The sequence below is a fragment of the Bufo gargarizans genome, chromosome 8 (assembly GCF_014858855.1).
Source record: "Bufo gargarizans isolate SCDJY-AF-19 chromosome 8, ASM1485885v1, whole genome shotgun sequence".
NCBI lineage: Eukaryota > Metazoa > Chordata > Amphibia > Anura > Bufonidae > Bufo > Bufo gargarizans.
Genome location: NC_058087.1, coordinates 178,386,312 through 178,403,493, shown reverse-complemented (window position 1 = coordinate 178,403,493; position 17,182 = coordinate 178,386,312). Strand labels below are relative to the sequence as shown.

The following is a 17,182-nucleotide window of genomic DNA, read 5'->3' as shown; positions in this document are numbered from 1 at the left end:
CAAAAAGTTAGGTGTCAGCAACGTACTTCTAGGAGCATTGACCACGTTCTTCCAGGGGCTTGTTTAGCCATGAGGTAACCATATACACCCACCATCTTAGAAGTTAGAATCTATTGACGATGGCATACTTGCCAACATTTGGAACATTTAATCTCCGTCCCATCTTGCCCAGAAACACCTCTTTTTGGGTCAGCTTTGTAAAAACTCTTCCCGGTTTGCAGGACAGTACCACAAAATGTTAATTTGCAATGCATGCATGTGGTCAAAGGGGTTTTCAGGGACTATAACCAACCAACCATGCTTAGGATAGGTTGTTAATATCATTTTGATGGTTTGTGACGATGTTACGAGAGGTGCAGGGGTAGCCCATCAATATTACTGTCCCAGAAGACCCCTTTTAAAAGAGTGATTTATTAACTGTTGCCACATTTCTTCCGCTTATAATAAATAACACGTCTTCACAGTCACTGCTTTAATAGATCAGATCACTAACAAATATTAAATATCAGTATGAGCAAAGTACTTTTGTAGTTGTGAGCAACATATTATAAATATCTTTTTACACGTGTGGCTCAGTAATATAACAGTAATGGCAATGCATTGGAGGATCTCTGCGTTTCATGGACCTAGGTGTCCTTGAGAGATGTGCGGAGAGGACATGTCTGCTCTTGAGGAATTTAAGTCTGAGGAGGCCTCAAGAAGGTTGGAAAGATCTCTAAACAGGGTTGTATATTGGGAAGAGGAAGCATCTAAGACAAAAAGTAGGGTTGTCTCCTGATGCTGGGTTATGCCACCACACCTCCTAGAAGAACCGAGGGTTTGTTTGTCCCCCGCTTCCCATCACTTGTGATGAATGGCAGCATAACAATGGGAAAAGTAGGAAATTCTTGCATAAGTTATTTTCTTATAGAGTAGGGGGGTGTTGCTAACCTGAGCTTGGGCCTCTATCTCATTAGGCCAATAGGGGCCACCACTGGTATATGTGCACTCTAGACTGTAAAAGTTGGTGCTATCATTAGGAAACAGTCTCTCCCGGGGGGAAAAAGGAATAGTCTCCAGAACGTTTGCCGGGCAACATGACACAGTGTTCTAGAAATCTGTCACAGTGAGGTGGCTGAATGTTTTACTCATGTGGACCTAGTAGTGCGGCTCTGCTGAACTGCCACATGTAATGTCTATAGGTGGAAAGCTTCACAGGTTAAGTGTATGAAGATCACTGTAGTTGACCTCAAATGTTCTCCATTTGCAGCCGGTTTCTTCCGAATCCAACACCTCCCCCCTCCTCTTGAAGAGCTATGTGTGTCTGGGCAAGCCCAGTGCTCCCCATTCTTCCATCTGGGCAGAGTAGCACGCTCGAGTCTGCTTCACACTTGGTGGGACGGGCATAACAAGTCGCCAACTCTGGTGGCAACAGTTCTACTTTCACCATCTGTTTGGGTGGGCATTCAAGGGCTGAAGATGTTTGTGGATCTTCTCTCAGTGGAATCTTTTCTGGATCTTCTTTATCCATATCTTCTGTCCTCTTTATAGACAAGTCTAATGGTCCATCAGTTGAGCATGAAGCTTTCTCTAAAGCCTGGTGGATATGAAGGAGCTCCAGTCGTATCTTACCAAGCTGTTCTCCCAGAGTCTTCTGTCGACCACTGTCTTCAGATGATAGGTTTGCCAACTTCTTCTCCACTTTTCCATATTCCTCCAGGGTTCTTGAGAGGTCCCCAATGAGCAGAGATGCATTGACAACCATCGGCTCTGACTTTTCACTGCAAGGCTCAGATTGTCTTCTTCTCTTGCAGGTAGTCACATCTAAAATGGGACTCTTCTCACTCCAGAGATCAGGAGATGTTATGGGAGAACGTGTGCTTTGGTAAAAAAAAAAATAATTCAACAGACATGAGAAAAAGAAAATTGAAGTAATATTTCTAATTTGATTAGTTTTTCAAATTAATTATGTCTATGTAATTAAATAAAAGAGTGAACTATTGATCCCACAGATCTACACTGGAGTTATTATATATGTCTAAAAATCTTACCTGTTATGGGAATTTTGTTCGCCTTCCATTGAAGATGACGTCTGTTCACTCACTACATTGGGTCCATCTCTGTCCAACCAAGACTTCCTCTTCACACATCTTGAAGGACTTGTTTTTTCCCAGAGAGACACCTCACCATTACCATTTTGTGTAGAGAACTCATTCTTTCTGGAGGCTTGAACCCCATAAGCTCCTAGAATTTCCTTCTGATGTTGAATGATGTCTCTTACTGTCTGAGGAAGCCATTTTCCTTCTCCTTCTGGTTTATTATGAGCTAATGTTTGATTTTGCAACTTGTCTCTAGGTACCCAAGAAATATTGGTTTTGCCTTCTTCTGACTTGAGTGAGCTGGTCTTTAGAGGCTCTCCAAGTGTCTTTGGTTTTGGAGTACCAATAAATGTGTTTGGTTGACCTTGGTTCGTTGGTTTGCCTGTGGTTGGTTTGGGATCAGTGTTAAATGCATGTTCAAACAATAAGGGATAGTAGAACCGAGGTAGGAATGATGTTCTTTCTGTGTTTTGTAAAGCCTGGTAGTGAGTGGAATGTGGAGTATGCATAAGCTGAGCTGTGGAAGCTAGAAAAGGAAGCTGGGCTGTACCACTTGTCATGGTGGGATTCAGATATGAGAACAGGTTGGTGTTTAGTGGATAATTAAGACCCAAAAGTGAAAGACCCTGATGTTCTTGGTAGTCTGAATAGGTTGGTGGTGGGTAACAAGGAATGATGTTGGTTCCATTGCATGCAACTGGCGTGTCTGCTCCAGCTTTCTTAAGTGTACTGTTCAATAACTTCCACTGATCCCCCCGAGATCCTCCAAGATTGCTTGAGGTTTTCCGAGTTGCCTTGACAAATCTCTGTTCCTCTCGCTCCTTCTCACAGTGTCCCTCTAAGGAGAACACATCAGTGATGATAAACTCTGGTTCTCCATCTTTGCTCACTGTCTCTCTTTTGCCTTTTAATCCAGTCTCATTTTTGCTCACAGTTGTATGTGAAGATGGAGTGTTCTTGCTTTTCTCTTTCAGACTCTGGCCCACTACTTCCTCTTCTGCTTCTGGTCTTTCATCATCCTCTTCTAGGAATCTCTGAATTTCAGAAGGCATCTTCTCACCAGCCGGTCTAGCCTTGGTTGATACTCCAGTGGAGTCACAAGCCTCTTGCTTGTCTGCATTTCCTTCTGAATGTGTTTCATGTAGGTTCATTTCTGGGACAAGAAAACCGTTCTTTTTGTAGGGCCAATCGGACTCAATAAGAAGTGACAGGGAGTTCTTGCACAGGCTGTATTTCATGTGATTGTACAAGTGTGATTTTTCCATACAAGTGAAGGGGCACTGAAAACATTTGTAGTTATATGGCTTCCCCCACGGTCTCGGGATATAATGAGGTTTTTTGGGCTTCCGTTCTTTATGTTTAAATGTAGAGTTCAATTTACATCCAGCTTCTTCGTCTTTCGACATGGCTTTGTCGTGGTCACCTATCACGTTATGAAATTATAAGATCCCTTACCAAAATGTGGATATCTTTTCGTGATGTTTCAGTAAAAGACAACCTGCAGTGAAAAAAGTAAAAAGATTTTAAGCCATTTTCTCAAACAAACTAAAGGTGCATTTTGGTCAATGTATTAGCATGGTAGGCCGATGTGGACAACTTTATACATAAGACAATGAATGGGAAATAAGATTTTGGCAGGATACAAAAATGTGAGAATTTGGTTGATGGAAAGTCATACTGTGAACCTGAAAAAAGGGAAATAAGGAAGTCATGAGAGTAAAAGAAACATGGATGAAAAAATAAGGAGATGGATGGGGATTGAGATCACGAAGAGGACAAGAAAATTAAGCATTAAAGAGGTTCTCCAGTTCGGGCAATCTCGACTTGTTAGAAGTTCCATTTGATGCTACGCTGGAACCCCCAGTGATCAGCCGTAAAAACCTGACAGTAAGCATTCAGTTTCCCTACAGTGACACCACAGGTGAATTTAAGCATTACACTGTGTCTATTTATATCAGTGCATTGTCTATGTAATGCAGGACAGGACAGGTCCTCCAGAACTAGAGATGTTCTTTGCCACCGCTCTACATGCTAGTCTGTCCCAAATAGAGGATTTCTATTGACTCAGAATTTCCCAATAGGGAATATAAAGGTGGATTTTGAAAAGTTACGGTTAACTGTATTCCTCTAGATAAAAATTTAGGTCATGGAAGGTGCCATGAACTGTGGAATTTTGTTGATAACTGAACTTCTTTTTGACTCCACTGCTTTGAAGATCCCTGAAGGAGGGTTACAGTGAAGAGATGAAAGACTGTGGGAAGAGATAGGTGTTTGAGCTGTGGTTTCTGAAAACACTTCTTAACATATCTTCTTGGTCTGTTGGATTCCTCTACCTGCCACAAGACATTACTTCCACTGGTCTGTCAGGAAAGGCACGGGGGGACGTGCCTCAGGGTAACACAGCATCAGGGACCCTGCACCTGTGCATGGGAATTACTGTATCACTGCACAGTCTAACACTGAGGGCAGCCTCTAACCAGCCGGGGGGAGAGACAGACGAGAGGAAAAATAGGATGGAGTGATGGGAAGGAGGAGAGACAGAAAAAACTAGAAGAAGAGGTCGAGAGACACAAAAAGTTGCAAAAATGGAACATGATAAAACGAGTTATAAGGAATCATGATGAAAAATCAAAGTTCAGTATCACATGGGAAGTAGATGGGAGACATTTTAGAATACAGTAGTTGCAAATCAAGATAAGAATGTGCTGATCTCCATGGACTTAAGACCATGATGAATATCAGGTCAAGTTTGATTATATTTAGTGTAGATGATGTGGAAGCATTTCTAGAAGTTCTCCCTATCCCAATCTATTCCTAATTCCGAAAAACCTAAGAAAGCACCTACATCCACAACACGTGCCATTGGAGGAGAGTTGGGAGGCCCCATTAGACATTAGATGATTGGCGGGTTTGGCAGACTTCTAATGGTCAAATTCAGTCAAACTCTAGAGTAATCTTAAGATGACCATAGGCATGAGATATTCATCTGCAGACGATTGACAGTTCCAGTTATATTTGGTGAAATATGCTGACAAGATTAAAGCTGGCCAGAAAGTTGTCATCTGACAGCTATACCTCCCAACCCAGATACACACATGCGCACTTGTTTTGGACCAGCTTGTATGTGGGTTAGACTCCTCTTGCGGTGGCTTATCTGCCTTAAGAACAAAAAGATTGGGCATGTTGGAGCTTCTACACCCTACCCCCCAAATCTGCTATTGGGAGTGTAGGGACACCAAATTGGTGGGTTTGGCCACCTTAGGGGTGCCCATGCACATTAAATGAAAGTCATCTAAAGACTGTGGAAAATAAATCAGAATTCTTGAGGACTTGGAGTAGAAGGCTTGATGTGACAGGTGAGGATATCGGCAGAGGTCCTGATGGACCATCCACATCATTGAGTAGGTTGATAAAAAATTACAAGGACTAATAAACAGTGAGATGAATATGAACTAAAAGGCTTGTGAATGCAGGGAGTCTTAGAGCAGCCTTGTAGAGGGTTTCGTTGGTATACACAGATTGCACCCCGGGGGATGGCACGGATGTTGGTGGGGGAGAACATGCCCATTTCCCGCAGCAGCTGCTGGTGAGAGAGCCTGGTACAGACCCATTTTTCATATTCCACAGTTTAATGCTACAGGCTGCTCCCAACAACAACCAAATGGTGCAGCCTCCTGTGTATGGGACCCCGGAGGGCCAGGCAAAGACCCCTGGGGGAGCACAGACTGCTGGTTACATCTTGAGCACCAACGGAGAACATTGCTAACCCTCTCCCTGCCAGTAATTACTAATCATCATATCCAGGGCACAGAGCGAGAGACTCCGAGAAGATTGTACATGGGAATCCGATCTAGAGTGTTTGCTAATTAAGCATTGTAAATTATATATTTCCCACAATTTCACAGGAGACATTGTTCGATCAGAATGACCACTCACTACATGTAAGGAGGAAGCCTCAGCCCAACATCCTATCTATCTATCTATCTATCTATCTATCTATCATCTTTCTATCTCATACATGTCTGTCTATCTCATATCTATCTATGCATTTCCCATCTCTATATCTATCTCTATCTAAGATTATCTATCTATCTATCTATCTATCTATCTAGCTCATATCTACCTATCTTCTATCTATCCCCTATTAATCAAAACACTTTCCACAAGAAAAAAAGCCATTATGTGTATGACCATCTGGACACAGTTGGGTCATGTCTGGGAGTAAATGGAAAGATTGTGATTAGCCAAACATGGTTTTCTGGATCTTTCTAATGGGAGATAATCTTAAGGAGGGAGGCATTGGGTGAAGAACAAGGAGAATTATCCTCAGAGATCTCACAATTGACCTACTTAAGACTTTATCATCTTCAATGCCATCTTGTTCTACAGATCCATCCACATGACTATCCATGTTCCATGCACCCTAGTCAACAGGAGACAAGACCATTCTCCATGGTCCTGTGGGCCACTAGTTCTGCTGCTAAACTTTGGTAATCAGAACATATAATAGCAGTTGCTTTGGGACCAGGTAACTTGTAGTCTTTGAGGTCTGCTGACAGGGAAGTAGGGGGGACGTACGATTCAGAAACATGCCTCCCCGACCTACATTAGAAGTCACTAATCTGTATGGGGGCGGCTTGACTGTCCCAACACATCTGCCATTGAGGAAACAAGGATTGGGTTGGGTACCTTAGATATGACCACGCCCGATCCTTGGAGACAAGATTGCTAGTGGTGCTTATCCCTTTTCTACTTATGGCAGCTAACCTATATGGCCCATTGACATCAGAAGGACAGAGACCAAGCAGCAAAAACTCTATGTACTGTATACCCTGAAGAATAGCATTCATCATCAGAACCGGCCAATGATATAGAAAATATACCTAGAAATTGTCAAGAAATATCTGTATCACATCATCCCATCACCTACTCTGGAGAAATGATATATTACAGAATATCTAGACCCACAATAGAAGATTCGCCATAGAAATTAATGTCTTAATGATTTCTTTGGGTAACAGTGGAGACATTTATTACCACACATTATTATCAGGTTTGTGTCATCCTTAGGGAGCATTCACACGACCGCGTTGGTTTTGCGATCCGTGTGTTCCGTATGTCTTCAGTTATCTTTCCGTTTCTGTTCCGTAAGTCCGTATAATACGGACGTGGTGCTTCCGTGTGTCATCCGTTTTTCAAATGGGGTTTCCTAGAATGTTTTCAAACGCGGATGACATACGGATGCATTTCCGCGTGCTATAATTTTTTTACGGACCCAATGACTTTCTATGGGGCCACAGACCGCAATTTGCGGCCAAGTATAGGACATGTTCTGAAATAAAAGCAACGGACACACGGAACGGACAGCACACGGATGACAATGAAAGGCATTCCGCAATTTTTGCGGACCCATAGAAATGAATGGGTCCATGCATTGTCCGCAAATATTGCGGAACGGACACGGAAGAAAAACACAGTTGTGTGAATGCTCCCTTAAACTGCACACAGGTAGGCGCTATATCTATATATCTAATTATCTATTTACTATGTTTCTATTTTCTATCTATTATCTCATATCAAATTATCTAGCTCATAACTATATCCAATCTTATATCTATCTATCTATCTAATAGTTATCTAGATATCTATCTCATATCTATTTATTTTTCGTCTATCATATCTATCTATCGATCTATCTAATATCTATCTGTCTATCTTTCAGAATAAAGCAGCACAGCTCTAAGTTGGGGGGGGGGGGGGGGGGGGGGTTGGGGGTGCTATCACTCCGAGACCGATGTCTTGTTAGCAGTGCTCCAAAAATATGAGGCAGCTCTCCAAAGTCTGTGGTGAAAAAAATAAGATTCTCTTCATTTCATTTCATCCCTCTCAATGGGGCTTGACCAAAGAACCCATCGAGCAGGGCTGAAACATAGAATGGGTGAATAAACTTTGGTGGGCTGAGTATATCTATATTTACTTATATAGGGCCACCATATTCCACAGCGCTTTACAAATTCATGGGGTTCATGTACAAAACAAAACTAACTGGCTAATATGCAAATGAAACACTAGGAGTCAGGGCCCTGCTCGCAAGAGCTTACAATCTATGAGGAATTGGGGGTGACACATGAGGTAGTTGATTGTGATAAGTAGGATTTGAGCCATTATTGAACTGACAGGAGCGGTGCCGGCCAATCTGCTTCGGGTTTGGGACTGCTAGAGGATCGAGTTCAGGCCAGAGGAGTTGGTTGGGGGGAGGTTTAGTCGGGGAATGGTCAGTTTAGGTAGCTTGATAAGTTTGCCTGAAAATATGTGTTTGTAAGGCACGTTTGAAGGTGGAGAAGTTGTGAATATTCCGGGCAGAGTATTCCAGAGAGTAGGTGCAGCTCGAGAAAAGTCCTGAAGACGGGAGTGAGAGGAACGAATTATGGAGGTTATTAATCTTAGGTCGCTAACAGAACGGAGAGCAGGAGTCGGGTGGTAGATGGAGATGAGGGAGGAGATGTATGGAGGGGCAGCACTGGGGAGAGCTTTGTGGGTGAGAAGTGTGAACTGTATTCTGTGGTGGACGGGCATCCAGTGAAGTGACTGGCACAGACTAGTGGCATCAGTGTAGCGGTTGGATGGACAGATGAGCCTGGCTGCAGCATTTAGAACATTCTATCTATCCATCTGTCATTCTCTCCTGACCTATACCTAGATCAGCTTATTATCTCATGAACCATTAACACAACACTCTTATCAAGAAGATCTGGGTAACATCTGACTCAGGGGCGGACTGGGCCGGGGGGCAGGGGGGCAATTGCCCCCCGGGCCTCCCTGGCTTGCTGTCCCGGCCGGCCGGCCGGGCCGGAATACACAGCCGCTTTATGCCAGGGACGCTTTATGCCAGGGACGAGACGGGGAGCAGGGGAGCAGTGCGCCGGAGCGGCGCAGGCGGCGCGATTACGTCATCGGCGCGATGACGTCATCGCGCCACCTGCGCCGGTCCTGCGGCCGTAAAGTGATTGCATCTCTGTGCTGGCTGGAGGCGGGAGTCCAGAGAAGCAGGGAGGTAAGTATGTCTGACTGACTTTTTTTTTTTTTTTCTTTATTTCTGTCCCTATCTGGCTACTACTGGGCTGGCACTTTATGAGGGGGGTGTGGGGCAGGGGGCACAATCTGGCTAGTGGTGGCTACTCCTGGCACATTATAGAGGGGCCCCTATCTGGCTACTCCTGGCACATTAGTGGGGGGGCCCTATCTGGCTACTGGCACATTATGGGGGACCTATGGCTACTGGCAGATTACAGGGGGGGCTATGGCTACTGGCAGATTATAGGGGGGGCTATGGCTACTGGCAGATTATAGGGGGGGCTATGGCTACTGGCAGATTATAGGGGGGCTATGGCTACTGGCAGATTATAGGGGGGGCTATGGCTACTGGCAGATTATAGGGGGGCTATGGCTACTGGCAGATTATAGGGGGGGCTATGGCTACTGGCAGATTATAGGGGGGGCTATGGCTACTGGCAGATTATAGGGGGGGCTATGGCTACTGGCACATTATGGGGGGGCATATGGCTACAGGCACATTATAGGGGGGCCCTATGTGGCTACTGGCACATTATAGGGGGGCCCTATCTGGCTACTGGCACATTATAGGGGGCACTATGGGGACATTAGCTCAACTGGGGATATTACAATGGGGTATTTTGTGCACTGTCTATTATAAGGAGAATTATTTCTACTGGGGGGGGTGGGGCATTATGGTGGGCTTTATTACTCCCCCATGGTATGACCCCCTAGTAGCAGCCCCAGCCTCTCCCTGCTCTGTGACCCCTCTGCCCCTTCTCCAAATCCTTATTATGAAATCTTTCTCATTAGGATAAAACACAACATCAGCTCCGCCGAGCCCCCGGCCAAAGCGTAGAAGTGGCGTCCGAGATCCCCAAGGGTCAAGTAACTGTAAGTTTTCAAATGAAATATGTTTATGTTATACACATATAGCCTACACTGTGCCACACAATATACAGTTTCTCCTGCAAAAGTCTTTAAGTGTCATGGGGGGGACACAGAGCAGCGCCCAGCGGGGAGGAGAGAATACACGGATGCAACACTGTATCAGCCAGAAAATGACACTTTCGGCATTATACCAAAAATGCAATTTTCGGCTGATGTATTTCGGCGGCCGATATATCGGAGCATGCCTAGTTTATTTTGTTTTACTGTGTTCTAATTTACATGGCTGACGGAAGTGGGGGGGGGGGGGGGGGGGCTCAGTGGGCCTCTGGGTGTTACTTGCCCCCTGGGCCAAAAGTTGCCAGTCAGCCCCTGATCTGACTTCTTTTTTTTTTTACTCTCACCCAAATTCCTAATTTCTTGGTGAACCCTTTCTGCTTGAGTCTTATGACATACGCACATGGGTCAGGTATAAAGAGAGTAAAATGTCAAACGTAGTGACTGTGTTTCCTATTACAAATAACATTTTGCCTTGTATTACCCTCACTGGCCGCATGTACAGGGAGGTCGTCCAATCTGATTGGGGTGTGTGTGCAAAACACCAGTGCCAATCGGTCAAAAAAACAGGGAGATAAAGAGACCGGTAAATTATCCATCCACTTTGGAAATCAACCTCATACTTTAACCCTTTGCTGTCATGCAATTTGATTGTTTGACAATCTGATTCTTCAGAACGTAACTATTTACCAATATGAATTGGCATCGGCGAATCTCAAGACGACTGAGAATGGAAATGATCTCTCCCTGCCTTGTACATTGGGATGATGAGTAACCTTCTGAGAACAACTAATTATTATTATCTCAAATCTATCTACAGATTTATCTATCTGTCTGTCTGTCCATCTATCTGTCTCATATTTATCCAGTATCTTCTTTTGTTTCTTCCTTCTCATTTTGCCTCTTTTAAAACTATTTGGATCTCTTTATGTACCTTGTGTTATTTCTCATTTAGTATCTTTACATTTAGTTTCTTTAGCAAGTTCTTTTTTTATTTAATACTTCTCTGCATTTATACATTTTCCTGTCTATTTCTTTATCTAGATAGTTTTAGTTTTGTCATTTTTCATTTTCTTTCTATCTATCTATCTCATATCTATCTATATCTATCTATCTATCTTTCTATCTATCTCATATCTATCTATATCTATCTATCTATCTTTCTATCTATCTCATATCTATCTATATCTATCTATCTCCTATCTATATCTATCTATCTATCTATCTTTCTATCTATCTCATATCTATCTATATCTATCTATCTTTCTATCTATCTCATATCTATCTATATCTATCTATCTCCTATCTATATCTATCTATCTATCTATCTATCTCCTATCTATATCTATCTTCTATCTATCTATTTTCTTTCTCATTTCATACTTATTTACACTCATACCTTCTCCTGTCGATTTCTTTATCTTAATAGTTTATTTAGTTTTGTTACTTTTCATTTAGTATCTATCTATCTATTGATCTATTGATCTATCTATCTTTTTCTTTCTCATTTCATACTTCTGTACACGTATACCTCATACCTTTTCCTGTCTGTCTATTTCTTTATCTAGATAGTTTATTTAGTTGTGGTACTTTTTATCTATCTATTATCTATCTATCTATCTATCTATCCATCCACCCATCCTTATAATATCTATCACATATCTCATGTTCATCTTGATACACAGTCGTTCTATAGATTTACTTCTAGCAGAAAAATTCTATCTATCTTCTTTAGCTCTTACACCCTATCCTGCCTGTCTGTCTGTCTGTCTATCTACGTATGTATCCCTTTATCTAGATAGTTTCTTTAATTTACAGCCTCTCGTATTTTACCCCTCTAATTTATCTAAACTGTCTATCCAATTTCACTTTCAAATCTCTACATTTTTAACCATCATTGTCCGGTAGAATAACACTTATTTCTCTGACTGATATAGTGACAGACAGATGGAAGATTCCGATTAACTGTAATAAAACGTAGCCGAGATTTTTTTGTAATTTATAGTATGACACGAGCATGAAGAAACTCTTCCGTACGTAGACGTTATCCGGCATAGTTCCTGAAGAATGCTCATGTTCTGATTTATCCATTTTACATCCTAATAATATTGCACCTATCGGTTATAATTTTGCATTAAGTTTGTGAAGAAGGTAAAGGCGATGTTGTGGGTACTTACAGTGCTGGCCGTCTCCACTCCTCCAGTCCTTCCCCGGCTCCTCTCCCTCTGCTCTTTTTTTCAATGTAGGAAGATATGTGCGGAGAAGTGTGGAGCCTCCCTCTGTGCAGCTGGTTGGCCACGTCCATCCCCACTGACTACCTATAAGAGGAGGCTCCCCCATATTCCACAGCACTGACTATAGGAACCTGGATGTTGCTAGAAAGTCTTGTTTTATAATCGCCAATAAAAGCGACATAAAAAAAAAAAACGGTTGCGAAACCAAAAAGTCTCAAATCTATTGTTCGCTTTATCAGGCATTTTACGCTGGAGTGACTCTGATAGTAGAGAGCTTCAACCGAAAGTCTGTACTATGTCGCAGATCTCCAGTGCTGAGCACTTCCAGAGACACTTACCTGCAGAACATAGGTGTGACTGATATCAGCAGGACAGTGGATAAGCATCTACTAGACATTCAACGCCGCTTATCCGTCAAGGATTGTTCATTGGCCATAGAAGTCTTGATAACGGCAGATCTTTTGCATATATTCCTGATTTAAAAAAAAAAATATATATATATAAATTGTGTATACAGCTCCGATGGACTCTTATGTGTCTCCATGGTAACAGACCACATACAGAACCTGTGTAGTCTTATACCTTGTTAAATGGGTTATGCCATGATGTAAAAATAAAAAATTGGACATTATATAGAACAGGGGGTTAGCAACCTTCGGCACTCCAGCTGTTGTGAAACTACAATTCCCAGCATGCTCCATTCATTTCTATTGGAGTTCTGAGAAGAGCAGAGCAAGTATGCATGCTGGGAGTTGTAGTTTCACAACAGCTGGAGTGCCGGAGGTTGCCTACCCCTGATATAGAACATGATAATCTCTTTCTAACAAAACTAGACCCAGCCCTGCACCTCACATGGATCCAGAGATCTCCACATTCATTGCTCCAATTGTTCTGCCTTATTCCCTGCAGTCTGGCAGCTCAGGGGGGGCGTGTCCTTTCTGCTGCAGCTCTTTCCTTGTAACTGTCACAAGTGTAGATATGGCTGGTGGCAGTTTAAACTGAGCACGTGCGACCACCTTAGTGACGGGACAAGAAATAAAGCAAAGCACAAACAGCAGGTGGCGCTATACAGATACATTTTATTGAATAACTCAGTGACTATAATACATTTTTAATTACATATAATTACAAAAGTATTCAGATCCAGGTTCTGGTTCTAAAAATGTAGAATGTGTTTTATGGTACAACCCCTGTTTACCCCCCAAAAAATGTTTGCTAGATTGACGGAGGATAACGGGACAGTCAGAGCAGATGGGAGTTGCAGGATGCTTAGAGATATTCCGCTATTTGCAGAGCTGGGACGTATTTAGAGGGGGTCCCGGAGAGTGTGTCCTCTACCCCATATACTGTCTCTTCTATAAACCCTTGGACCACACAGAGACACTTAGAGCAGCTCTGCGCTGTCAGGGCTCAAACAGCAGCACAAAGCTCAGCTTCCTGGAGCGCTTGGATATGTCTTTACACCTACAGAACGCAGCAGTTTTTTTTTTTTTTATTCTGAGCATATAAAGCCATATCTAAGAAGCTGAGATCTGAGCTGCTGTTGCTCTACGTGTCTCTGCAATGGTTTTCTCATAAAGTACTTAGATAACGTCTGCCTAGACTTTAGGTCTGAGTCCACCTGTCTAGTGGTCGTGGCCGTACGCTGCTCACAATGACCATAATAACGGTATTTAACCCCCGAACACACATAAGGTAAATACGCTTTTCCCATAGAAATCCTAAAATGACATTAGCATAAATGAAGCAGAGTGGAATGAGATAACGAAGTGATCTGGAATAGTTTATGTACCGGCAGCGACATGAAAAACAAGCCCCTTTTCCCATCGTATTTGCCACTTACCTGCTGATGCTCCTCCGGCGGACTTGCTGACCTATTTTTCTGTAAGTATTGTTCTGTTAGGCCAGTCACCTAAAATTATGTGTTTTACAGCATTCCACCTCTCTATAACCAGCAGCTGGAGCGGAACAGAAAAAAAATAATCCCTGCTTATAAAATATTATATCTGGGTTGTAATCATTTACTTGGCTAATATGTATAAATTAACTCTCGCTCAGGGGCTTTTTAAGAAAATAACTAGTTCTTGTCCTTATCTGACTGTACAGTAGGGGGCAGACCACAGGGAGGCACCTTTTTTTTATTTATTTTTTTATAAATAAAGCTGGCCATAGAGGTTTGGATAACAGAGGATCCTTGGCATATATTTTGTGTTGTGTGTGCAGCTCCTATGCAAACCTATGTGTCTCCATGGTAACAGACTGCAAACAGAACCTGTGTAGTCTGATCAGGGGTTAGCCTCTTGTCCCCTCTTTTGTTGTCTTTAGGTTAGGCTACGTACACATCTGTGGCAGTCATTCCCTTAGGCCTCATGCACACGACCGTTTTTTTTTAAGGTCCGCAAAAACAGGGTCCGTAGGTCCGTGATCCGTGACCGTTTTTTCGTCCGTGGGTCTTCCTTGTTTTTTGGAGGATCCACGGACATGAAAAATGAATAAAAAATCTAAGTCAAGTTTGCCATTGAAATGATAGGAAAAAACGGACACGGATCACGGACGCGGATGACAATCTTGTGTGCATCCGTGATTTTTCACGGACCCATTGACTTGAATGGGTCCGTGAACCGTTGGCCGTGAAAAAAATAGGACAGGTCATATTTTTTTCACGGCCAGGAAACACGGATCACGGATGCGGCTGCCAAACGGTGCATTTTCCGATTTTTCCACGGACCCATTGAAAGTCAATGGGTCCGCGAAAAAAAACTGAAAACGGCACAACGGCCACGGGTGCACACAATGGTCGTGTGCATGAGGCCTTATTCTGTTCCAGCAGTGGAAGAGAATACCGGAATTGCTGTTTCCGGCATAGCTGTACACCGCCGGGGCCCGACAGTTCCCACTGACTATAATGGGGGTTCCGCCGGGATTGCGGCATGAATGATGACATGCTGCAGTACTAAAAAGCACTGCATGCAGCGGTATTTTGTCCGTGTTCATTCCGGAAACTCAGCAGAGGACCCTATTATAGTGAATGGGATCCGTTGGGCCCCAATGGTATTCTGGAATACTGGAACACCTGCGGCAGGTGTGGACATAGCCTTAGCGAGATAAGGAATCACTACAGGATCAGACTACACAGGGTGTTTTTTGTAGTCTGTTACCATAGATACACATACAGATACATAGGAGCTGTAAATACAAGAGATTATTAGGAACCATTTGGGGTAAATAATGATGGGGAAAGTCGTATCTTAAAGGGGTTGTGCCATAAAACCCATTCTACATTTTTCAAACCAGCACCTGGATCTGAATACTTTTGCAATTCCATGTAATTAAAAATGTAGTAAAGCCACTGAGGTATTCAATAAAGTCTATCTGAATATCTCCACCTGCTGATTTTCGTTGTCCACCTCACCAAGGTGGTCGCACACACTCAGTTCTATCCTTTTAACTTCCACCAGCCAGATCTCTGTTAAAAGCTGTGACAGTTACAGGGAGAGATCTGAAACACAAAGGACACACCCAGTGAGCTGTGATACGGAGAGATCTGCAGCACAAAGGACAATCCCCCCTGAGCTGTGATACAGAGAGAGCTGCAGCACAAAGGACACACCCAGTGAGCTGTGATACAAAGAGATCTGCAGCACAAAGGACACACCCAGTGAGCTGTGATACGGAGAGATCTGCAGCACAAAGGACAATCCCCCTGAGCTGTGATACAGAGAGAGCTGCAGCACAAAGGACACACCCAGTGAGCTGTGATACAAAGAGATCTGCAGCACAAAGGACACACCCAGTGAGCTGTGATACGGAGAGATCTGCAGCACAAAGGACAATCCCCCCTAAGCTGTGATACAGAGAGAGCTGCAGCACAAAGGACACACCCAGTGAGCTGCCAGTTTGAAATAACTCTTGCAGAGGAATTGGAGCAATGAATGTGGAGATCTCTGGATCCATGTGAGGTAGAGGGCTGGTTCTGGTTTTGTTAGAAAGAGACATTTCTTACATGATGTTTTATTGATTTTCTTACTTTATTCATGGAAATACCCCTTTAAACGATGATCATCACCTCTATGGCACTATAATGATCTGTAACGATCAGTCAAAAACTTTTGATTTTTTTAAACATCTTGATTGAAAGGTATATGTGCTTTCGCAGCACTTTTTATTGCTCAAATGCCTGTAGAATAAAACAAGAAGCGACTTTGCAAAGAGTCTTGATTTAAAAACATCTACCATTTTGTGTATACAGCCTCTTTGCAGACCTTTGTGTCTCCATGGTAACAGACTGCAAACAAAACCTATGTAGTCGGATATTGCCGTCAGGGGTTTTACTCTCGGTCCCTTTTTCTATTGTCTGCAGATTAACAAGAAGAAGCAGAGGGTTTGGTGCAAGACATCACTGCAGAATCCGAGGACAGGGAGTATAGCAGCATTGCATCCATTAGCCTGTTGACAGATCCTATCCTTAATGATGATACAACCCCTGATAGACCATCAGTGGAAGTCCGATTCCCGGGGGAACCCTGCCGGTCAGCAGAGACACGCCCCCTTCATGGTGTATATTACAACAGCACCATACACATGACAGTGGCTGTTCCTGGAACTGCAGTTAAGTCCCATTAAAGGCTCGTTTACATGACCATATCCGCAAAACACCGGCCGCGTGCTTTCCTGGATTTTGTCTAACGCAGGCATGCTCAACCTGCGGCCCACCAGCTGTTGCAAAATTACAGCTTCCAGCATTCTCAGACAGTCTACAGCTATCAGCCCGCAGCAGGGCATGGTGGGAGTTGTAGTTTTGCAACAGCTGGAGGGCCGCAGGTTGAGTATCCCTGGTCTAAAGCAGGCATCCTCAAACTGCGGCCCTCCAGC

General features: G+C 43.3%; 1 protein-coding gene across 4 annotated transcripts; it reads right to left on the bottom strand.

The window, feature by feature from the left end:
* Positions 1-463: 463 nt before the first annotated feature.
* Positions 464-14,257, bottom strand: PRR35 (proline rich 35). 4 transcript variants are annotated; one of them, XM_044304759.1, is made up of 4 exons: positions 14,154-14,257; positions 12,649-12,783; positions 2,031-3,576; positions 464-1,859 (listed from the first exon to the last, which is right to left on the bottom strand). In XM_044304759.1, exons 3-4 carry the CDS (start codon positions 3,482-3,484, stop codon positions 1,229-1,231), a joined length of 2,085 nt encoding a protein of 694 aa, XP_044160694.1. In that variant the 5' UTR covers positions 3,485-3,576; positions 12,649-12,783; positions 14,154-14,257; the 3' UTR covers positions 464-1,228. The 4 variants fall into 4 exon arrangements, with proteins under 4 accessions (XP_044160694.1, XP_044160697.1, XP_044160695.1 ...); XM_044304762.1 differs by lacking the exon at positions 14,154-14,257 and adding an exon at positions 13,163-13,198; XM_044304760.1 differs by lacking the exon at positions 14,154-14,257 and adding an exon at positions 12,893-12,930.
* Between the last annotated feature and the right edge of the window lie 2,925 nt (positions 14,258-17,182).